The sequence below is a fragment of the Bubalus kerabau genome, chromosome 17, assembly GCF_029407905.1.
Source record: "Bubalus kerabau isolate K-KA32 ecotype Philippines breed swamp buffalo chromosome 17, PCC_UOA_SB_1v2, whole genome shotgun sequence".
Lineage (NCBI taxonomy): Eukaryota > Metazoa > Chordata > Mammalia > Artiodactyla > Bovidae > Bubalus > Bubalus kerabau.
The window spans coordinates 16540980-16564012 of NC_073640.1; the positions used below are offsets into that span (position 1 = coordinate 16540980).

A 23033-nucleotide genomic window follows, 5' to 3' on the forward strand; every position below is an offset into this window, starting at 1 on the left:
CCCCCGGGGCTTTGAAGCTGGATGTGTGTTTCTTCTCTTTTCCTGTTCCATCTGGCTGGTCTTGAGAGATTCTTTTTCTTCAGAGGCAGCTTTTTATAAATTTCACTTCAGAGTATCAGACTTTGCACTCAAGCCTGTAGTTTTTATTGTGCCTCTGGGTTTTCTTCTCTGTTTAGAGCCTAACTGTAGTGGGATGTGCAGTAGTTCAGGTACTGTTTGAATCAAAGATTTTGGAGTGTGTGGGCCGATGTGGGGGTGTCCCTGCCTTTGACCGGAGTGCCTGTACTTGGTCCCGGGCACCATCAGGTTCTGTGGAGACGAGTGGAAGCCCAGGCCGGGGTGGCTGCATCCGTCCGTCCTGCTGGCGTTTCTGCCCTTTCCCACGAGAGGCTGTGGAGAAGTCTCATGGAGGTGGTGGTGACACCTGGCTGCTAGATGGGAGCTGGGACCTCTACCAAGGGTCTCTGGGCCAGCTGCTGCCTCCTGCTGAGTGCGGAGGAGGCAGGGGGCCGCTGCTCAGGAGTGGGGGCCCCAGCCAGGCTCTGCCTTGTCTGTGGGTCCCCCATCTGCACCCTGGGGAAGGGGCAGTGCTTTTGGGGGCACGTGGGATTGGGGAGGGCATTCATGGACGGGCCAGCGTCCGGTGTCTGCCTGTTGGTTTGCCTGGGGTGGCTGTGGACGACACCTGCAGTGTGGGCCCTTGTAACTCTCAGAAGTGTCACGGTGTGCTGGGGACACTGCATGGCCCCCACACCTGCTCTCCAGCCAGGGTTGCGGAGGCCCCAGGGGTCTCTGTCCCCAGAGGAAGGCCAGGTGGTCTGTGTTGTTTCACCCAGCGTGTATACCATGTCCTGACGGTCAGCCGTGTCTTTTCTCCCCGTGGACACTTGGTGGAGCGTGTTTTCTCTGCAGAGAGATTCAGACTTGCCAGGACCAGTGCCGTTTTTAAAGAAAAATTTTTTGTAATGACCCCTTACCCTAAGATGTAATGTCTAGAAAATAGAACTCATAATTTAAAAAAACTAAAGGATGGTAGTGTATAGCGTATAATAATGTAACACATGTCATAATACGTAAAAGGCTGGGGGCTACGTCAGGAGGCCATGGATAGGCCTCGTCAGAGCTGACAACCGGGAGGCTGTCGCCCTGGTACTGGGATGCCAGTTGGTGGTGGAATATTACAGAAGGAGTGGTTCCTGTTAAAGTGACAAGTAAAACAACGTACAATTCTTTCTAGACTCAAATGATAGTAAAATTTCTGGAAAATTCACATTATGTTAAAATTATACAGAAATATTTTGTGTGTGAGTGTAGAACGCTGTGAGTCTGGGCTCAGCGAGTTAGAAGCCGGATTCTCACTCTGAATGTCTGGGACGTTTGCAGTGGGTGAGAGGTGGTGTTAGGGAGGCTTCTCGTGCCTCACAGGCTGTCAGCCCTTCGGTCTCTGCCCCTAGACCTGGGGGAGTCTCTCAGGCCCCCCTCAGGGACAGCTGCTCTGAGAGCTGAGGCGAGAGTGAAGGCAAGCTTCCTGCCCTGAGTGAGGACAGCCTGGAGGCTTGTCTCTTTGTCACCGTGTGGGGAAAGGCTGTCCCTGGCGGCAGGGACACGATGTTGAGGCTCCCCGTCTGTGGTCTGTGCGGTCCCGTGGGGCGGGGGATGGGGACAAGTCTGCGGGGTTGCAGGTGCCACTGCGGCTGTGCGTGGACCCCGAGGCTGCTGGTTTGGGCTGCCCTGGTGGCTGCCATGGGCGACACGGGGGTGGCGGGGCATGTCGTACAGTTGTGCGGAGTTGTGCTCAGCGTCCACGCTGCCCATCCTGGAAAGGAGGACTGCCTGCCCTGGCCCCTCCTACAGGCCAGTGAAGGACCACCGTGGCCACGCCCACCGGACTCAGGGGAGGCATTTCCAGGCTGCAGGGAGCCCCTTCTCTCCCCAGCGTTCCAGGAGACCCGCTAGCAGCCTTCCTGGGCAGAACCTCCCATGCTTTGCTCTGCGGGGAGGAGCTTTGATCGTGCAGAGGCCTGTGAGCTGTTCTCTGTGTGCATTCACAAATAGCACAAGAGTAAAGTTTTCTCATGTGGACTCAGATGTATAATCTAGTTCCCACAACTCAGCTTTTCTAGTTTTAAAGAATCATATCCTCCTATTATCATATTATTAAATATACTTATTGGCAGGTTTATTAATATCATTAATAAAACCATTACTTATACCTATTAATGTGAGATTGACAGAAGAAAAGGTCATTTCTCTGTTTTCTTAGGTATAGTTTAAAATAGATTGCATATGAATGATTTTTTAAAGAAGATATTAAATCTGGCACTTCCTTCCATGTAAGTTCTAAAAAGGAAAGAAAAAAAAAACTGCCAGTAGTTGAAAGCTGTTAACAAGAAAATTTGGGGAGAAGTAAAGGACAAGAGTTTAATCCTAGTACATCAATGAAAAAGAATATATTTAAATTAGAAAGTGACTAATTTATAAACACATGAGTAAATGAGAAACGTATGTCTTAAGTGTGGGTAGTAGAGCGCAGAGAAGGAAGTCTCCAAAAACAATTAAAAATTGTTTAATGTTCTGAGTAATGATTTCCTTAGGCCCCTCGGCGTGGTGGAGAGTGTGGCTGGGCAGTTGACCGTCTTCCAGGATGAGCGAGGACCACCCTGAGGAGTTGGGAGCAGGACTCTGGGTGGTGAGTGAGGAGGCGTCCAGTGCAGTTGTGCCGGCCCGTCCTCCTCGAGAGGCACGTAGGGCCCAGAGCAGCCCCAGCCCACTCGCCTGTGGGTTGCTTCTAATGAACGTGGGCCCGGACTAGACATTGCTATCAGCTCTGAGAAGTTTTTTTTTTAATTCTCTTGGGTCCCCAGAGCATAGAAGCCAGTGTACTGCTGCCAACTCAGTTGGCATTTTTAGATTCAGATTTTTCAGATTCTATACCTGAATGAGATTCTTTAAATAAATTCAAGAGAAAAGAAGACAAAGAAAGAAAACCTTTTTCTTTGATGCTCAAGCTTAATTATAAAAAACACGCCTGTGAGGTTACCTGGATGGTGTGTCATCCAGCGGTGCTGTTCTGCTAGGGAGAAGGAAAGTGGCCTTGAATTCTCAGGTGGGTGCATTTTTCCTTTCTTGCGAGTGTGCCACACTTTGGGATTTTACTCATCGAGATTCTAGGCATAGCAGTGTGAGGCTCTAACACTGAAGCCACGTTGCGCTGGCACTGGAAGTGGCGGACCTGAGGCTTCCTTTGTTGAGCTGCGTGACTCAGTACATGACAACTTGTCCGTCCTTCATGCGTTGCCGTGAGCATTTCAAGATTGGCCTCCATTCTGCTATGAGGCCTGGAGGGATCAAGTGTGTGTTCAAGGATGTTTATGTGGACTAGTGTAAAACACCCTTTCTGCACTTGTTTGAAGCCAAACGTTGGGCTTCCTCTGTGGCTCAGATGGTAAAGAATCTGCCAGCAATACAGAAGACCCATATTTGATCCCTGGGTCTGGAAGATCCCCTGGAGAAGGGAATGGCTGCCCATCCAATATTCTTGCCTGGAGAATCTCATGGACAGAGGAGCCTGATGGACTGTATAGTCCATGAGAGTTGCAAAGAATTGGGCACAACTGAGTGACTTTGACTTGATGCCAGACACAGCCAGTTGAAGGATGTGCAGTAGTTAGGACTGAGCTGAGCCTGGGGTGCAGGCCCATTTAGAGTGCTGTCCTGGTGGGTGCCCACTGAGGGGCCAGCATGAGTGCCCCTGTGCAGTGCGGAACCCAGGGAGCAGCCCCTGGTGCCCAGCAAGGTCCTGTGGAGCCAGACTTCTCGAGAGCGACTCAAAGCCAGCTGGTTTGCGCTGGTTTGTTTTTTTGAACTGAACATACTGATTAACTAGAAAAATGCTTGTGTTTCCTTTAAAAGCAATCAACTTTTATTCTTTATTTTTTAATATATAAACGGTTTATTTATGTTTTTTGAGATGTAATGGACATATACCAGGTTTTTATTTTTAAAAGCTTAAGCATTTCTTATAAAGCTTTAATGTGTTCTTGTAGTTTTTAAACAATTGAATCAGAGGTTTCTTTGCATACTCAAAACTAAAAATAGAAGTGTTTTGTTTTTTTTTTGCCATGCTGCGTGGGTTGCAGGATCTTAGTTCCCGATCAGGGATTGAACTGGATGAGTGATTATTTTGAATTGTAAATGGATCAGTGTCAGCAGAATGTAATGTAGATGAGAGGGAGGCAAACAGTGTTCCAAATGTTTTTCAGTATTCTGCCGTAACTCCCCCCATCACAGATGACAAAGTTGGGCATCGTTGTGTGAGAGGAAATAATGCCTGACTTGACTGCCTCACCCGGGTGCTGACCACGATAATCAATCGACAATCTGTAATAGGAAGAGAGGAAATCTTATCTGAACCAAACTGAGGACTAGCCCAGAAGACAGCCTCTCAGATTACTCTGAGGAACTGCTCTGAAGAAGAAAAGCACAGTTTTAAATCTTATCAGAGCAGAGAGCATCAGACAAGTCAGGGATTTGCTCCTTCAAGGTTTCAGAGCAGCAGACCAGCATGCGCACACACTCTGGCACTTGGGGGAGGAGGGAAGGTAGGTTTATCCTGGAAGGAGAACCAGCACTGGTGTCTGGGGAGGAAGACCTCTCGTCTTCAACACAGGTGTTCTCTACTGGCCGTCAGGGCGCCCTTTTATGAAGAATTAAAGCAGGCTGCTGCTGCTAAGTCGCTTCAGTTGTGTCCGACTGTACGCCTCCATAGATGGCAGCCCACCAGGCTCCTCTGTCCCTGGGATTCTCCAGGCAAGAGTACTGGAGTGGGTTGCTATTGCCTTCTCCAAGGCATGCACGCATGCTAAGTCGCTTCGGTCGTGTCCAACTCTGTGTGACCGCATGGACCAGCAGCCCACCAGGCTCCTCTGTCCTCTTGTCTTCTCTAGGCAGGAGTACTGGAGTGGGTTGCCATTTCCTTCTCCAATTAAGGCAGGCAGTGGGCCACAGACAGGCTGTTTTGTTAGTCACGGTGACTCAGGTATAAGCCAGAATGATTCCCACAGCTGAGTGTGTGAGCGTTGCTTTCACCCCAGGTCGAGGGCGGCAGGTCCCGGTGACCCTTGGTGCCGAGTGTGGTTTCGGTCCTGAAGGTAGGGGATGGGGTTTGAGGCAGACACCGCAGCCTGGCCTCCCCAGGCCTGTGTGGTGAGAACTCTCTGGAGGACTCGGCCTTTGGACACTGAAGTTACCTAGCTTGTCTGTGGGAGGTTTGAAGCTTCTGCCCAGATGGCAGTGCCCTCGGCCTGTGTGGAGGCACAGTTGTGGACACTCGAGGACAGCCTCCTGTCCTGGGACTCAGCCCCACCCTAGAGCATCTGCTGTGGATAGCAGCTGAACTCCTCTCCCGCGTGTTTGCTTGGAGAATGCGTGGTCAGGGCCTGCCTACTTTCTCGTTGCTCCCTGGAGACTGGAAATAAGGGGCGACTGTGCTGCTCACATAGACCTGATCTTCCCAGGAACCCTGTTCTAGGAGCCTAAGGAATGCTGGTGGGTTTAACCCCTGCCCCCCAACCCCAGCCATGCCCATGGCTGCTTGTCCACTGATGGCGGCCAGTGTCTATTCAAACAGTGGTCACTTGGTGGGACTGACGAGTTGTTTTAGGACAGCAGCTCAGGACCTTCTGACCTGCTCGCAAAGCAGTGTCCTGACACTGAGGGAAAGTTGGGGGCCACTTTGTAAGTGTAATTGGAAAATGCTTGCCAGTACACCTCTGAAAGCTGAAGACATTTGGTTTCAAATCCATCAAAACAAAGTGATTAAAATCCCCAGTACTGCAAGGTGAGTGGTAGCAGTCATTGAAATAGGATTATTTCTCTTCTCCACCAGCAAGTGGCAAAGGACATGAGAGATTCTCGGTTTTGAATCCAGGCTCCATTGCCTGTGAATGGTGAGACCTCAGGCAGGTTCTACCCTTTTTAAACATCAATTTCTTCAACAGTAAAAGGGGAATAAAAATCATAAGGGAGGGTTGCTATGAGGGGTAACCCAGGAGGCCAGAAGTCACTAGAATTAATGCTCGTCATTCGGTGAGCGTCCAGCGTCAGCCAGCCTCGCGCTTGCTGAGGCACCAGCTCAGGAAGCAGGCTGCCCTGAGTGAGGGCGGCGTCCTGGCCTGTGCCGCAGGCCTTGCGTCTCTGGACGCCCGCCCTGCTCTTGTCACCGTGCAGACCAGCTGCATGAGCCTAGGAACACCACCGGGATCTGAGGCTGCTCCTCGACCACACAGGACTGCCGGTATCCTGGGCGTCCCTCTGGGCGCTGGGATACGTCACTGAACAGAGCAGACTCACAGCACAGAGGCTGTGGGGGAGGCCCAGGCGGCCGTAGCAGGACCAGGGCTGCTGTGCTTGGTGTTGTGTGAAACCTGCGCACCCATCAGAATCACCCAGAGAAGTTGTTAAAAAAACAAGAATCTGAGGTTCAGGGAGTTGTGGGGTACAGATCCGGCTCCACAGACTTTGGTCAGGAAGGTTGGCTCTGCTGCTCAAGGACCTGGACTCGAACCTGACTTGACCACTGAGTAACCGTGTGACCGTGGACTGGATGTCCGCCTCTCTGTGCAGGGAAGGTAGTGCAGTGCCTGCTGCCCATTAAGGGTGAGGGTGGGGCCTCCTTTCAGGCGGGGTTCTGGGCCACTCCTACCCATGGGGAGCGGCCCTCCTGTGACTGCCCTGAAGAGCAGTGGGGGTCCTGCACTCACAGTCACTCTCCGGCAGGGTGGCGGCCCTCCGTCACATGCTGTGGGATGAATGAGAGTATACCTAGGCAAGAGTACTCAACTAGTAACTAGCGTAATCTTAAAACTGGGTGAGAATGTCCAGCTTGCAAATTAGCCTAATCTTAGAATTAAAACAATCAGGGTGGTCTCTGGGTCTAGCCATTTCCCTCTTGGTTAAGTTTTCATTTAACAGGAACTTTAAAAGCGGACATACAGTTCTAGGTAAAGATGTCGTAATGGTTTAAGACTGTGAGGGAATGAATTGAACACATAAAGCTTTAAAACCAGAATAACCCAGGGGTAGATAAATTGATCAATGAAACTGACTTGAGAGCCCAGAGTAAGACCAACACAAACATGCCAGCTAGATTTTGACAAAGCTGCAGAAGCAGTTTGATGGAGGAAGGACAGCTTTTTGAATAAATGGTATTGGAGCAGTTGGCGTCCACAGGAAAGATGAAAGAAGTGTACCTTGGTGGAAACCTCAGCTTGAAAGAAAATTAATTCAGAGTGGATTACAGCTTTCAAGGTAAAATGTAAAGCTCCAGAATTTTGGGATAAAGACAGGAGAAAACCTTTGAGACCTGGGGCTAGGCAGGGAACTTTTGAGACTTCATACCAAAAGAACCATCCATGAAAAAAAGATAAATTAGATTTGATCAAGATTAAAAGTTTATGTTCCATGAAGGACCTGTTGGGAGCTGAAAAGACAGGCTACTGATTAAGAGAAGCTATTTTTAAACCACGCATCTGATAAAAGATTAGTGGAATGTCCAGGGTAAAGACCTCTCGAAACTCAACAGTGAAAAGCCAGCCAATCCAGTTGGACAGTTGGGCAAAAAGCAGAAACCGGCATCTCACTAGAGAGGAGGTGTGGATGGTGAGTAAGCACATGGAGAGCCACTGAGCAGCGTCAGCCAGCAGGGAAACGTGGCGAGGAGACCACAGAGCTCCCCAGGGACCCTCCAGACGCCAGCGAGTGCGGCGCCCCTGGGCCTCCCACTGCTACTGTGGGCGGGTGGACGGGGCCACCACTCTGCTGCAGGGCAGTGGTGGGGGGGTGTTCCTCCAAGCTAACCTGCCCTCATCATGTGGCCCAGCAAGCACATCCTTGGGCACTTAGCCCAGAGAAGTGGAAACTTATGTTCACACAGAACCTCCACACAAGTGTCCATGGCAACTTTATGTGTAATAACCAAAGCGCACAGACACCCCCAGAGCCCCTGTCTGGGTGAAAGGTTGAACAAGCGTGTGTGCCCCAGGCACACACTCGGGCCCAGGCTTATGCCCTACACGGCATTGGCTGACACAGCCATGGGGGTGGCCAGGCATGTGTGCGTGCAGTCTGTGGGGCAGGAGGACGGGGAAGGGGTTCATCTCCAGCAGGGACTCCGCGGGCAGGAGCTGTTTGGCGTCTCCAAGACCAGGGAAAGCCTGAACTTCTTTTACAGATCTCTCCTGATCAGGGCAGGCCCACCCAGGATGATCTGTTCCTTGATTAATCTAATGCCAATAAGCTGGGCCTTTGAATCACCTCTGCAGCCCCCTTCCCAGTAGCCCCCCAGGTTGTGTCTGACTTGGTCCCTGGGGCTGTGACTGCGCCTCGGCAGGATGCTCACGTGCAGTGACACTTGCTCCTCAGGGTAACTGCTGCCTCCTCCTCGGTGTCCTGTGGATGTTGCATAGTTTCTGAAAACCAGAGTATTATTTTGTACAGTTTGAGGTTGACATAACTCCATTAGCGGAAAGGGTATATTGTCTGGCACGTTAATGTTGATACTTAAAAACAGACTGATTCATTGCTTTCTTAAGTGTTTCAGTTATAATCCAAATACAGTCATCCTTAAAAAAAAAATCCCATGAATAAGCTTTAGACAGTCAAATTTTACATCGTCCCTTTTGCTTTTTTGGACTTAAATTCCCATTTCATTTTCTTCACAAAATTTTATCCTGTGAACCAGGTTGTTACACACCTTAGTAACGGAAATACAGATAGAACTTGAAGCTGAAAATTGTATTTCTTGTAACCATAAGGCCTGAAGGTTTTTTTTGTTTTGTTTTAATCTCTTCTGGATTGAGAACTCTCTATAGTTGTTAGTTCGCAGTTGAGGAAAACCATGCAAATTACTACTAGTTTACAACTAACTCTTAACAATACAGTGTTGTGAATGTACCCCCCCTACCCTCCCCGAGATGGATGGGGCTTTAGTGTGAGTTACTTCCTGAATCTCTGGCTGGCTTGAGTGATCCGTCACTTAAAATGAAGCAGGGCTCAGCGCTTCTGTTTCTGTCTTCAGGTTTGACAGCTCTGAGTCCTGAGAAGCTTTGTGTAGGTCAGGGTGTGGGGGTGGAGGCTCCTCACCGCCTCCCCCGCGTGCCGGCGGCCTCGGCAGCCCGTCACCGCAGGTTATGTGCAGCTCTGGGCTCTGAAACCTGCGGTCATGGTTTCACGTGCGCTTCGTGGAAGGCAGGTGGTGAGGAGGGACCCCTGCAGGGCGCCTCCTATCTCACGTCTGGGTGGATGGGGCTCTTTGGTGTGGTTGAGGGGAAGCTTTGTGAAAGTGAGCAACCACGTTGGCCAGAGGTGCTGTCCCAAGGGTCATCTTTAGGACGTCGTACCTTCTGGAAGGAGGGCCTCACGGAGTTGAGTCACTGAGGGCCCTGCACAGCTACGGAGCCAGGTGCCCCCTGGGCTGGCTTTGCTCCAGCTTAAAGTGGTTGCCTCAGACCAGCGTTCCCTCCACCTTGAGGTCCTGTGGGAAGCAGAGGCCCGTTTAGTCAGCAACTCTACCAGACATTGGTGTGAGCCCGTTTTAACCTGTTGTTTGTGGCTTACCTCTCAGCCCGTGAAAGGGCTCACACGCCACTGGGGTGAGGGGATGGATGTCTCTGTGTGGGGACCTGGGTGACACCAGCCTTCCGGGAACACGCTTGGGAAAATACCATCTCCTGTTTTGACACGAGTCGCTGAGGCCGTCACATAGGAGCCCGTACATGTCACCTCGGTACCTGGACACCTGTGATGCGGACCTGTGGGTGGATTGTCAGGGCCTGGGGGGTTACCTCCGGTGTCACTGACAACTAAGTAGAATAACTAAGAAGACGATAATGGCTGTGAGTGGAATGCAGTGACTGTGTTTTTATTTTAGGAAAACACCCCATGGTCCTGTGATACACTGTGTCAAATGGCAGGAAACGGTACCATTTGTGCCTCTGATTTTGGGGGTGTTGACAGTGTGTGGCTGGGACGGGGGATGGGGTTCTCACGGGTGCTTTTGCGTATGTGAGTGCTCCGCCTGTAAAAACAGGGTCTTCCCAGCGCTGATTTTTGGGGGGTGAGGTCTAGGGGTGACGTTCTTCCCGGGTGACATAGCTGTGCATCCCAACCACCTGTTCTTTCTGCACAAGGCGTGCCGAGGATTGGAGGTCTCAGGAGCAAGAAGTCTCGATGACTGTGTCTCCCACGTGTTTAAACACACATTTCCCCCAAGGAACAGCCCCTGTCAGGGCACAGTTCTTTGAGCATGATTTTCTTCAAAGCACAGTCTCCAGCCTTGGGCTGTGGGTCCTGCACTGGCCTGGCAGAACCCAGCGGTCAGTGCTGGGCAGTCACCCGTGGCCCCTGCCTCAAAGGTTTGCCCTTTGCGCACAGCACTCCCACCTGGCAAGGGACCGAAAGCCTAGATTTCAGAAGGGAGCTCCTGGCTGTAGAGTGGACAGCTGTGGCACCATCTCTTCTCCGTAAAGATGAGAACATTCCTAGCCACCTCTCCTGCCGGTACCAACGAGGAGCAGGCTTAGGCTCTGTTAAGAAGCCCCCACTGCCCCATCTGGCCCTCTGCCGGTGTTGCTCATGTACGTCGGGGGCCCTGCTGGGCCTCCCCTGCTCGGAGCAGGGCAGGGACGTTGACTGCTGATGACTCTGCTCTCACCATGAACGCTGTCGTGTTAAGGTCTTCTTTTCTCTGTGATTCTTGTTCCCTAGCGTCGTCCCCCAGACTACAGTAATTCTCAACAGTGATCGGCAGAACGCCGTTGTAGCCAAGATGGAAGACCCCCTGAGCGGCAGGGCACCGGAGCCCCTGGAAAATGTCATTAGCAAGTCAGTAGCACGACCCCCACCTCTCACCACCACCACCGGGCCCCGGGGACGGGGCGGCGTCCGGGTCGCTCGTGTCGTCGGGCCCTGTGTGCTCACTGTGGTCCGCGCACCCTGTCCTCTCACCTCACTCCCATCTGTCTGTCTGTCTGTCCGAGCATGTCGGGTCGGCGGACACCCCGTCTCATTGGCAAAGTGGTGGAGGCATTTAGAGGTGGTGCCTTCTCCACTCCTTTCTCTCTGGAGACACTTCGGCTGTAACCTGAAGCTGAGGCGAGGGTGCGTGGTGGGCATCTTTGCCCCTCAGGTACAGGCCCCCCCTCCCCATGGCGTTGGCCCCGCCACGCTGCTTCCCAGCGAGTCTCTCAGGCCCTCCTGCAGCAGTCCTGCTTCTTCCTTGTGGCCCAGGCCCCCAGGAGCCCGGCCAAGGGAGGTGGGTGCAGACACGGGGCCAAGGCCACGGAGCAGACGGCCCATGAGACGGGCCTGGCGAGGGTGGCGGTCATGGCAGGTTCGGAGCATTTAGTGAGGTCGAGCCCCAGGATGGACTCCCTTCCCCGGGATGGAGCCCCCTCGAGCAGGGACATCTCACTGCTTCCCCTCTCTGGGTGCAGCAGTCTCTTAAAGGAAGTCAAAGGGTCACGTGTCTCCAGATAAATTTTTTTTTTATTTTGAGCACGTTTTGGAGCTGTGGTGGTCTGGTTTCCTGGCGGTGTCTCACTGTTCCGCATCAGGGTCCCTTGTGGTGGTGAGAGGGTCCCCCAGGAGGCTCTTGACTGGCTTTGTTAGCCCACTCGAGCAGCTTCTGTCAGCGGGGGACAGTTGGGAGCGAGAGCTGCATCCTCCCGGGACGTCTTGTTCAGAATGTCCCGGGACGGAGCAGTTTGGGGCTGTCATCTGAGTCTGCAGACGCTTTCCAAGAAGTTGCTGTGACCCCGACGGCAGTGCTGTGCAAGGTCCCCTCTGTGACGGGAGGCCGTGTGCCCGGCCTCGAGTCACAGCCTGTTGTGATTTCACTCCCTTAAAACGTTTCGAGTTTCGTGCAGTTTCTCGGAGCCGCAGACTGCTTCCTGCTGTTAACGTGAGCAGAAAGAGCTGCGGGAAGGCTGGTGGCGCGGTGCGCGTGCCGGGGTACGTCTCTCCGAGGCGTGCGGGGGAGCGTGCGTGCGGAACTGTCTCCGCGTGCTGCCGTGCTTCTCTCACCACGCTGCTGGTGTCTCTGTTTCCGCGCAGCGCGGTGCCCGGGCGTCGGCAGAACACCATCGTGGTGAAGGTGCCAGGTCAGGAGGACAGCCACAACGAGGACGGAGAGAGTGGGTCCGAGGCCAGCGACTCCGTCTCCAACTGCGGGCAGTCAGGAAGCCAGAACATCGGCAACAACGTCACCCTCATCACCTTGAACTCGGAAGGTGCGTCCTCTCTGCACGTGAGGTAACGGGTGTGCAGTGGCCCTTGAACAGCACAGGCTGGAGCCGCAGGGCCTGCGACACGTGGACTGTTCACTGGTGACCACGGAGGGGGTGACTGGCAGTGATGTGTGAATTTCTGACCAAATGGAGAGTGAAATCCCCACAGGGCTCAGGTTTTTCCCCCATTGTTTAGAAAAGTAATATGTATTTATTGCTTTTGAAAGATGATAAAATATAAAAATGACGAAGGAAGTGAGAATAACTGGAAACATTTCTGGTCCAGAGAGCTCTATAAATCACATACTCTATTTACCATCCTATAACTTGCTTCTCCCTACTGCATGGTAGAAATCTCTCCATGTTAATAGTGATTTACATAATCGTTTTCAGTCAGTTTCACTAGCTGAATCTGGTTCTGGTGATGGGCAGTTGTGACTTGATAGCTGGCGGTCGGCTCACTTGTCTGACCACAGCTCTGGCCTGTGTCTCTGATGAGGGTCAGGGTTCCATTCAGAGGGACTGAGTGTCCAGGTCGAGGCCATGCGGGGGGCTGTGCCGCCCCTGCCCAATGTGATGTAGGGGGACCCTCCTCTCTCCTGTGGGGTCTGGGGTCCACTCTCACCTGGCCCTGGGTCTGGGAGGTGGCCTGGCTTGTGCTCCAGAGAGTTCCTGCTGCCTGGCATCTCTGTCCTGCTCTTGAAGGTTGAGTTAACGTTTCCCAAACAGGCCTTATGACAGTGCCTGGAAAGACAGATGTGATTACTCGGCAGACGTAGCATTGTGTCACCAAGTTCTCAAGCTTGTAGTTTGTTAACTAGGGAGGGCTGGTGGGGTGTTTCTGCTCCTCTGTCCAAGTTGTTGATTTTTTCCTAAAAGTGTAGATTTTTCTACAGACAAAGATTGTCCCTTTTGAAAGACTTGTTACCACATTAAAATGTTGAAAACAAAGTTCTTTTCAACTCTAACACAAGTTGCAGGATTGAGATGTCAGAGTGGGCACAGGGAAAAGCTTTCCATTCCATGAAACCGACCATCTTAAAGCAGACGTGCTGGCAGGCTTTAGTCCGTTCACAGAGTGCACAGCACCACTGTCCGAGTCCAGGGTGTTTTCCCCAGAGAGACCCCAGGGCAGGACCCCGTGCCCGGTCCTCCATCCCGTGGCCTCTGACCAGCTTCTTGCTGGTCGTGCAGGTTTCACCTGAGGGAAGCGGTAGTGCCCTCCTGTGGCATGCACGAGTGCTTCATTCTTTCTGGCCGGGTGACGGCCCGTCATGGAGACACGTGCTGTTTGTCCATCACTCATCGATGGACACTGGGGCTGTGCCCACTTTCTGAGTGTTGTGAGCAGTGCTGCTTTGCACGTCTGTGTGCAGGGTTCTGTGTGTGTTTTCATTTTTCTGGGGCTGATACCTGGGAGTGGAATCGCTGGGTCAGGGGCACTAGTCTCTGACTCATTAGGTGTGAGGAAGAGAGGTGCTCCTGACTTCATCCTGGTGGAAAGCGAATGAAAATTACACTTGCAACAGTTGCAGAGAAAGTGTTTATTCTTCATCCATGTGGTTTTGGGTAAATAACCTCCCTAGATCTGGCTACTTACTTTAGACCTGATTTGTTTGGTTTAATGGCATCAGCTCTAAACATGACATGGGGTCATTTGGGGGAGTCTGGGATTATCATAAAAACAGATGTTGTCTATTATTTCTTAATGTGGTATGATTAATGTGAAATATATTTCAGTGGGGGAAGCTACAGACTGAGTCAGATGTGAATGTACATAAAGGAATCACAGTTTGAGCTTCTTAGTATTAACATCTATAGGGAAAAAGTACAGGTTTTCTGAGGGTCTGAGTAGGAGGTTACCCCTGTCCTCCGGAAGGTCCCCCTGCAGTTCCAGCGTCCTGAGTGTCGGGTTGAGTGTCCTCGGTTAGCCTGGGGTTTGTGAAGATGGAGCAGAGACGGCGCATGCACCTAAGTGGCCGCCGTGCACGAGGACGCAGGGAGAGGAGCTAACGCAAGGACGAGTCCTGTGGAGCTGCCACAGGCTGTCTGGTCAACATCCCGAGCGATTCGGATGCTCTGAGCGGGAGATTAGCTGTTTCCCTGCCACACCCTCCCTGGACTGACCCGCCAGGCCTGGGGAGTGCCTATCGGAGAAGTGGCATTAGCTCGTAGGCAGTGAGGGGCCAGAGTCCTCTTCCTTCTGATAAGAGCCCAGGGCTGCACTGGACACATGCTCTGATCGTCTTACCAGAGTACTTCTGTGCTTCACTGCAGAGAACCATGGATTTTCAGAATGGTTATTTCTTAGAAATCCCACGTGGTCTGCGTGGGTTGGCACGCCGTGCTGTTCCCTGATAGATCTGGAGGTGTCAGGGGTTTACTGTGTCTTAATTTGGCACTCTGGCTGCTGCAGCACCGGCTGCATTTGGATCGGAGGGAAGTGCTAGATGGGAGGGGCGGTGAGCCGTAGGCTTACTCCTTAGCTCCTGCCCTCCACCCCGCCCCTGGCGGAGAGAGGTCGTAGTTCACTCCTGTCTTTGGTTAAGTACTGACAGTGTGTGTACAGGTTTTGGTCTCTTAGTTCAGCGACTAAGCTGGTGAGCTGAGTTAAGGAAACAGACTAGCCAGCATGGACTGAAAATGGGATCTCTTCATTAATGAAGGGATTTCATTAGATTCTTAATGACGAGTTTTAATTCTTGCTGTTTATGCATTTGATAATTCTTACAAAGCTGGACTAATCCTTCATATAAGATAATTTGGAACTTGCTTTCAGTAGAGAAGTACCTTAATGAAAACTGAATGATTGTCAGAAATCAGCCTGTGCATGTCTCAAAGCCCCAAGTCAGTGAAATGATTTTATGCACCTTCCTGGGGTATGCTGGGGCAGGGTTGTGGCAGGGAAGTGGAGCCTGGAAGGAGCAGGTGGTTCGGGAGCCTTGAAGAAAGGTGTAATACCTTCACTCAGAAGGACTCGGGTCGGCATAGGATACGAAGGGTAGTATGTGGTTGTGCTGGGAGGCAGCCCATGAAGCAGATTCTGGAAACCTCTCTGAGCCCCTTCCCAAGCCCCTCGGTACCCCCACAGCCTACATGTCACACGCAGAGAAATACACGAGCAGCTGGGGCAGCCTGTCTGAAAGCCTGGCGGAAGTGCAGCCCAGCACCCACTCATGACACAGGGTGTCCTCTGAGGCTGGCCTGGAGAGGCTAGAGGCCTGCCTTGAGGACCTGACCTCCTGTGACCTTCCCCAGCTCCTGCATGGTCACCCATGCGCCCCGAAGCCTGTAGTGAATGGGGAAGGTTGCCCTCTCTCAGCTTGTTCACCATCCTTTAACTGGAGACTGAAATGTGCCCCCAGTCCCCTATTGTGGCTGCAGAGATTTGAGCCAGTCATCAGTGAGGGTTGAGGGGGACCGGAGCCCAGGGTATCTGGGGGACCTTTCCGTCCATCACAGCCACCTGGACAGGATTTAGAGGCTTCTGGGACCCCATGGGTGAGCCCCTGGCATATTTGGAGAGAGTTAGGGTGATGGGCTGGGTTTGGCTGGGAGATGGCGTCTGGAGTGGTTGGTGGCCTCCCAGCCTGCATGAGGCATGGGCAGGGTGTGCAGGTCACAGTCCACGGATTCGGGGGTTGCCCTTTGCTTTGGAGGTGGGGTGACGCCTCGTGGGGCATTTTCTCAGAGTCCCTGAGTTGCAGTAATGCATGTGAAGTCCTGGCTTGCAGGAGGCACAGGTTAGAGACCATCCTGTCCACCCTACATGATCAGCTTTGCACTTGAAGAAGAGGGATGCAGGGGTGCGCACGCCTCGGTCCAGGGACAGCCGGGCGGCTTGGAGTCACATCTCCCTGGTGTTGGCTGACGTGTCAGGGTGTGCGCCACCAGCTCAGGAGGTGGGCCTTTGTATTCACATGATGTACACATGTGTATGCGTGTATATACACACGTATGTGTGCACGTCAGCGGGTGGGGAGGTGGGGACACAGCTGGCTGCTTTCTCTGCTTCAACTCGACACCCTTGAGAATGCAGTCATCCTCTTTATTTCATCGCTTTCTCCTCATTTCATTTTCCTGGAACTAAAATAGAGCCTCGAAACACATATTTGTATTCTGAGCTATTTGAGTGGTTAGAAAGTTCAAGTTACTGGCTGAAGGGTTTTCTTCAAATAGGTTTTTCAGAAGTGTCAGTTAATTTAATTAAAGATTTAAATGATTGGAGTAGAAAGCAAGTTTATTTTTCTTAAAATCCAACTAGTAGTTTTTAAATAGAGCTACTAGAATCTATTGTTTCAGCTGCCAAAACTGGACCAAGCTATTTTAGCAAAATAAATATATTCTTTTTGAATTGTCAAAAGGCAGATTTCTCAAATATTTATGTGGGCAGGTGCTCCATCTTATTTTACATTTAAAGGGCACGGTTCATTGTCACTGTCAGGCTAGGCTCCGGCCCCCGTGTCAGGCCAGAGGTGAGATAGGGCTGTGTCGACAGTTGTGACCGGTGCCCCCGGGTGAGGACAGAGCATCTGGGCCAGGGAACGTGGAGGGTGCTGTGTCCTCTACTCGTGTAGGAGCTTGAAGTGACGTCTTTCATCCTCCAGAGTGTGCTGGTAACTGCCCTGCGGCCCATGTGCCACCTCCAGGGCTGGGGCCACGTGTCAGCAGGGAGCTGGGTGAGGAAACAGCCCTCGTGGGTCCAGGATTTGTCCTCGCGGCCTCGCACCTGTGCTCACGGTGGCCGTTTGGTCACTTCCTCGCCATGTTCTCCCATGCTCACGTCTGCCACAGGGTTCCCAGAGCTCATCTGTGAAGCCTGGGTAGTTTCCATCAGGCAGCATGATGGGTGCTTACTGTTTACGTAGAAAACCAGGATTAGTTTTGGTTTGTAAACTTGTTCATCCACTGGACGTGGTGTTTTGCCTTCCTGAGAATTCAGTTTCATAGATGAGATCACTTCCTCGTTTCTCCTTCTCAGATCAGCTGGACAGTGTCTGCCTCTTGCCCTCTGTGTCCTGTGTCTCTGTGTGTGGGGGATGGCATGGTGTGGCCCCGGCCTGTTTCCTCCGTCGTCACTGGAGCCTGGTGGCTCCTGGTGGGTGTCGTCTAGAAGGATGGCAGCAGGGCCAGGTCCAGGGCTTGGACAGGTGGGCGCTCCTAGCACCGGCCCGGGGCACCAGAGGACCTCTCGCTGAGGGCTTTCGGCACTGGTCCCCTCCCTTCCCCAGCCTCTGGTCTGCGGGTCCAGCAGGGACGTACACGGCGCGCACACAGGCTCTGGGGAGCCAAGTAGGGGTATGTGTACAGGCAGCCCCCCAGGGAAGCTGATGTCAGTTGGAGTCTGTGATGGAGAAGCCGAGTCAGAACACCCCTGCCAGCGCCCCCTTCCGACCCACCTGGTGTCCCGCCTCCTCTACGCACAGGCGCGGCATCTCTTTGACATGATGTTGACTCACGGTTTGGAAAATGACACTGAACTCTTGTCCAGTGTTTGCTTTAAAAATATTGTCTAAACATAGGAGCTGGCTACACAGAATTCATAATACTTGTTCCTGAGAAAAACTGCAGGGTCTTTGGTGGTGTGGAGGTTGGGGTTGAAGCCTGCAGCCCGATGTCCTTGCACCAGCCTGCATGGCGCCTTCCTGCAGTGACCCCTCCAATTCTCTCCCCGCTTCCCTCCCCCGTCCTGCCCCTACTTGCTTCGTGGCCGGATGGCTGCAGGTGGAGGGCAGTCCTTCCACTCTGGTGTCGTTAAGCCTGTCATTCTAGGTTCACTGAGGGTTTAGATCTTGAGCATTAGACCCAGTGCCGGGCATAGAGTTGACACTCTCTGTAGGTAAGTTAATAAACTCGCTGGGAGATGGTGCCTTTGGGGCATTCCAGCAGTGCCTGAGCCACTGCCTCTAGAAGTCCCTTCGCATCACATTTGGATCATGTGTCCACTTGCTTTTTCTGTGGTCAGGTAAATGCCACAGGTGGCTGATGGCAGAAAGCTGCTCCTGGCTCTTTGCCTCCAAACCAGCCTGTTCCTGAGAAGTGGTTCTTCTTACTCATCTCTTACTCTGAGTTCCAAAAGTCAGACTTGTAATCTGTTTTCTGTCCTTAGCCAATGTCAGGAGCCAGTCTCCCTCACCCCTCTAGTGGCTGGCCAGCCCAGGGGTGACATGGTTGTCATGATGGGGCTGCTGAGCCTTGCCTGGTGTTCGAGGAAATTGCGTGATTCAGGAGCCTGGCCTGGAGAGGCCGCCCTCGCAGAGCAGAGCGTGCAAGTTCCAGACAGCCGGCCTCTTGGCCTGTGCTCTTTTCCAGGCCTGTGGCAAAGCTGGGCGGGTTGGCTGCCCTTTGTGGGGCCTTTTTTTTGTGCATAGAAGCCAGAATGTAAATATCAGGACATTTCAAAATAAATTTCATGAGAAATCTTGAAACAGTGACAAGCCTGGCTGGAACATGACTTTAAGGCCCCTGGCCTGGCGATCCTTTGCAGGAAGCCGGGTCCCCCTGTGAGGTTTAACTCCCCCTCCTGTCACCCTGCCCCCAAGTGCAGGCGCTTTGAGGGGCCGCCTTGCGCCTCAACTTGCTTCCACATGAGGATCAGAAGGAGTGCTTGGAACGCGGCCACTGTGCGAGCAGCGTCAAGCATTCTCTTGATTTGCGTTCCTAAGTGGAGTTTCCTTCGGCCGAAAGATGAGGCTTTTTAAAGTTGATGTTTGTTTGACAGCGTTAAGCCCTTTCACACACTTAGTCAATCCTGCAACTCCCGGGAGGCTGTGACAGACGGGGGAGGCGTGTCGGGGACACTGGCCCCTGTCAGGGTATAGCGTTGCCCCTCATTGCTGATGGAGCTGGCGGGGTGCTGCTGGGCTTGCAGACAGGTGGGCTTCTGCCTCCTGCTGGGAGGAGTGGGTGCCAGCCTCCCTGATGCCCTGCCGCCCCATTTCCTCCTTTGGTTTCTTGCCCGTCGCGGGAGCGTCCCTGGCTGCCTCACTGAGGTCGAGAGGGCAGGTCCTCCTGAGTGAGCTGAGCTCCAGACGCTCGCCCCCCAGGCTCCCCTCAAGGAAGCTGGGGGCGTGGGCACTGTAGGCCGCGGGGCTCACCCGGACCCCTCTGTCTTCCAGAGGACTACCCCAACGGCACGTGGCTGGGGGACGAGAATAACCCCGAGATGCGGGTGCGCTGTGCCATCATCCCCTCCGACATGCTGCACATCAGCACCAACTGCCGCACGGCCGAGAAGATGGCGCTCACGCTGCTGGACTACCTCTTCCACCGCGAGGTGCAGGCTGTCTCCAACCTCTCGGGCCAGGGCAAGCACGGCAAGAAGCAGCTCGACCCCCTGACCATCTACGGCATCCGGTGTAAGTGCCACCCCTGGTCCCGCTGGGGCGGGCACCAGGGGACCCCCAGAGGTGGGGTGGGGCGGCTCTGGGTCAGAGCTGGTCAGGAGCGGGTGCCCCGTACACGTACACTTAGCTTACACTTAGCTTTCTTTTTTTAATTTTATGGCCACACTTCTTGGCATGTGGGGTTTTAGTTCCTCGATCAGGAATCAAACCCATGCCCCTTGCAGTGGAAGCATGGAGTCTTAACCACTGGCCCACCAGGGAAGTCCCTGCAGTTTCTTTTTCAGACTTCTTCTGACTTGGGGCACGCCAGCCACCTCCTGGGTCAGGAACCCACTGTCACCACCGCCAGCCACGTCCACCTCACTGTGGACAAGACTGGGTTTTACATTTTTTCTTTTTTTCTGATTATCAGAAGTATTTTCCTTGCTTGGTTTTTTCCAGGGGTGGGGAAAAAAATTAGCATTTGAATCACAAGCACTTCTTTGAGCGAGGGAGCAAAGTTACTGAGCGAGAAACATGCGGGATGCTAGCTTCTTCAGGCTTCCCCAGGGTTAACGGGCCCCCAGAAGCTGGGATGACCAGCCATACAGTTCACATGCTCTGTGCAAAAAGGAGCTGTTTATTGTAAACGTAAAGAAATTGGCCATGTTGTCGTGAGGCTTAGGATCTAAAGACAGAGCAGTTGCCTTTTCCCCATTGAATTGATAGAGCTGAAGCCTAGTTCTCAGGGCTTTACTGGTGAGTCACATAGGCATCTGCTCAGGCTGCGGGAGCCTTCTGGCTGATCTTATGAGAGTAGAGATGAGGCTGGCATGCCCCCCGGGGCCCTGAGCTGACAGCTCTTTGAAGACGGCTGTGAGGAGGACAACATGGAGAGACCCCAGCGCCGGGAGATGTGATTTGGCAGCACAGATGGGAGTCACGTGTGCATGAGGACTGTCGTCAGGTTTTCCCGAGGCAGCCTGGGGCAGAGATGGTGTTGGTGATGGTCCACAGGGACCTAGAGCCCCGCTGACACTGGCCTCTCTGTGTGACAGGCTGGCCATGTCTGGGGCCATGAGGTTGAGACCACGGTTCTAGCAGAGCCAGTCTCCCTGGGAGGGCTGGGGGTGAGTCTGTCTTGTCTGTGGTGGAGGCTCACAGCCTGTGGCCCGTGGCCATCATGGTTTGTAGCAGCACGAGTCAGGGTCTGTCATCACATGGCCGTGTGATCCTGTGCGTCTGTGTCTCTCTCCTCTCCTCCTGGCAGCCCTGTCCTGCTGCACTCAGAGCCCACTGAACTCCAGTGTGACCGCTTCTGTGGTTAATTCCTCATGTCTGCGGCGACCTTGTGTCCAGGAGCATCACCACGTTCTGGGTCCTGGGCGTGGATGTGAACTTTGGGGCGCGTTTCAGTACAGTGCTCAGGGCCTGGGTTCTTTGGAACCCCGGGTGATCAGGCTCCTCCAGGCCCAGCCCAGCACGCCTCTCTGGGGGCTGGGAGGTAGTCGTGGTCAGTGTGGGCTGGTGGGGGGAGGGAGCCTGTGAGAAGCAGAGGCAGGTGGGGCCCTGACTCTCAGGGCACCCTGGAGCGGGCTCTCCTCAAACTCCAAGGGGCAGGGCGCCCGTGGCGGGGTGGGGCTTGCCTGCTGCAGTCCCCCACACCCCCACCAGCTGCTGAGGGGCTGGCTGGCTTGTCTGCCACTGAGACCAAGCGCTGGGACGGAGAGTCCTGAGGTGCTGGGGTGGGGAGGGGCTTCTGGGCTGTCTGTGGCCATTTCTTCTCTACGTGGGTGGGTGCCGAAGGCTTGAATTTTCAGGCTGGTTCTCACTCCTCGCTGATAACTCAGCTTTAGAGCTGAAGTGAGGATAGTGGCGTTCTTATTTCATGAGGTTTTCTTAGGAGCATCAAATGACTTGAGATAAAATGCTTCAGCAAGTGTGAAAAGGAGTTAATTCAAAGTAATCTTTTTATCACTCATTATGGGAGCTTCCCTCCTCCTTTGACTCAGCTGAGGTTGCTCAGAGCTGTCAGAAAAGATGAGGGATGCCTTTGGCAAAGAGAGGAAGCCCAGCTGTGGCGCCAGCCTTCGGTGCCCCCCCCCCCCACCCCGTATGGTTCCCGGGGCAGAGGCAAGCCCCTTGGTGAGGGGGCATCTGTGCTGCTGGTTCCTTCATTAGTTTTTCTTGGCAGCCATCATGGGGGCATCTGCCATAGAGCTGGAGTCTTGAGTCACTGTTGGAAGGAACTATGTAATAAGATGTCTTAGAAGCTTTTAAAAATGGTTAGTGCAGAACTATGAGAATGTGTATTTTTTCTTTAAAGGACATAAGCCAGGTTTTAAACTGGCAGGTTGGTTTTTACAAAGTCGAATTTAAGTATTAACGTTTTCGTTTGTTTCTTATATTTGTACACCTTCATGTGTCTTGTATATATTCTTTTCTGTTAGTAACATGTTCTGAAAGTTTGCATAATCTTGTTAATCCCTCGAGGCGTTTGGAAGGTGTTTTCCTTGCACAGAAGTCAGGAGGGGCCGGAGGGTGGTCTGCAGGGGTCCGTCTGTGTTGGAGCAGGCCCCTGACGAGGTGGTGGACATGCGTGTGGTCATCAGCTCTTTGCCTGTGTTTGGGCACCTCTGCAGCTGTAGTCAGTAGCTGGCTGTTCCTGTGACTGTACGACTGTATTTAGTGGTCAGTCCCCAGTGATTATACGATTGTAGTTCCAATAGTTGGACTCAGTCAGTGTTTGAGTTCTATTGTAACTGTGGCCGGTACTTGGGTTCTCTTGTCACTCAAGTGAATAACTGGCTGGGACTTTGTGAGCTTGCCCTGCACTTAGAGCCATCCCTTGCATGGAGCCATCCCTCAGTAAATAGTGAGGGACGACTCTGGTTAGAGATGACCTGGAAACCAGCACGGAGGTGCCGCAGCCCTGCCGATCCCCTAAACCCAGCCCTCCTTAACCCCATTACTCTTTATCAGGATTACAGACATTTTGGTTGTCATTCTGTTTAGAGTTAAAAATGTCTTAGCTTATGTTCACAAAAAGTCAAGAGGTGTTTTGACAAAAGAAAATATAGTTTACTTAAGAAAACAGACACTCCCTTTGTTTTGATTCTTTCTAGATTGTGTGGTCCCCATAGAGCAGATCTCAGATTTGGGGCATCAGTTTCTCTCTCAGCAGATACTCCAGACTTGGTGCTCTTAGCAGTCAAAACAGGAAGTTTTTCAGCTTAATCTTCTTATTAAATTTTTGGATTTCATCCACTTATTTTCTCTCTATTCAGTGGAGCTTCATGACCAGCTAGACAGGAGGTCACCCTGGTGAAAAGCATTTCTTGTGGTTTGCACATTCCTGACAGTTTCTATCAGTTGAGCACAGGGAAGAGATGAGGTGGTCCACTGAGAGATGGGTGGGCTGGCA

The 23033-nt window shown here is 52.6% G+C and overlaps 1 protein-coding gene across 4 annotated transcripts in view; it reads left to right on the top strand.

Moving 5' to 3' along the window:
- The window catches only part of BANP (BTG3 associated nuclear protein), a 69102-nt gene that overhangs the window by 24638 nt on the left and 21431 nt on the right, over positions 1-23033 (top strand). For 2 of the 4 annotated variants that reach the window (XM_055551576.1, XM_055551577.1), the window contains exons 5-7: positions 10765-10881; positions 12112-12287; positions 19403-19642. In XM_055551576.1, coding sequence (XP_055407551.1) covers positions 10765-10881; positions 12112-12287; positions 19403-19642 — 533 coding nt within the window. The remainder of the gene's footprint in view (positions 1-10764; positions 10882-12111; positions 12288-19402; positions 19643-23033) is intronic. The other 2 variants (XM_055551578.1, XM_055551579.1) reach the window with 1 other exon arrangement.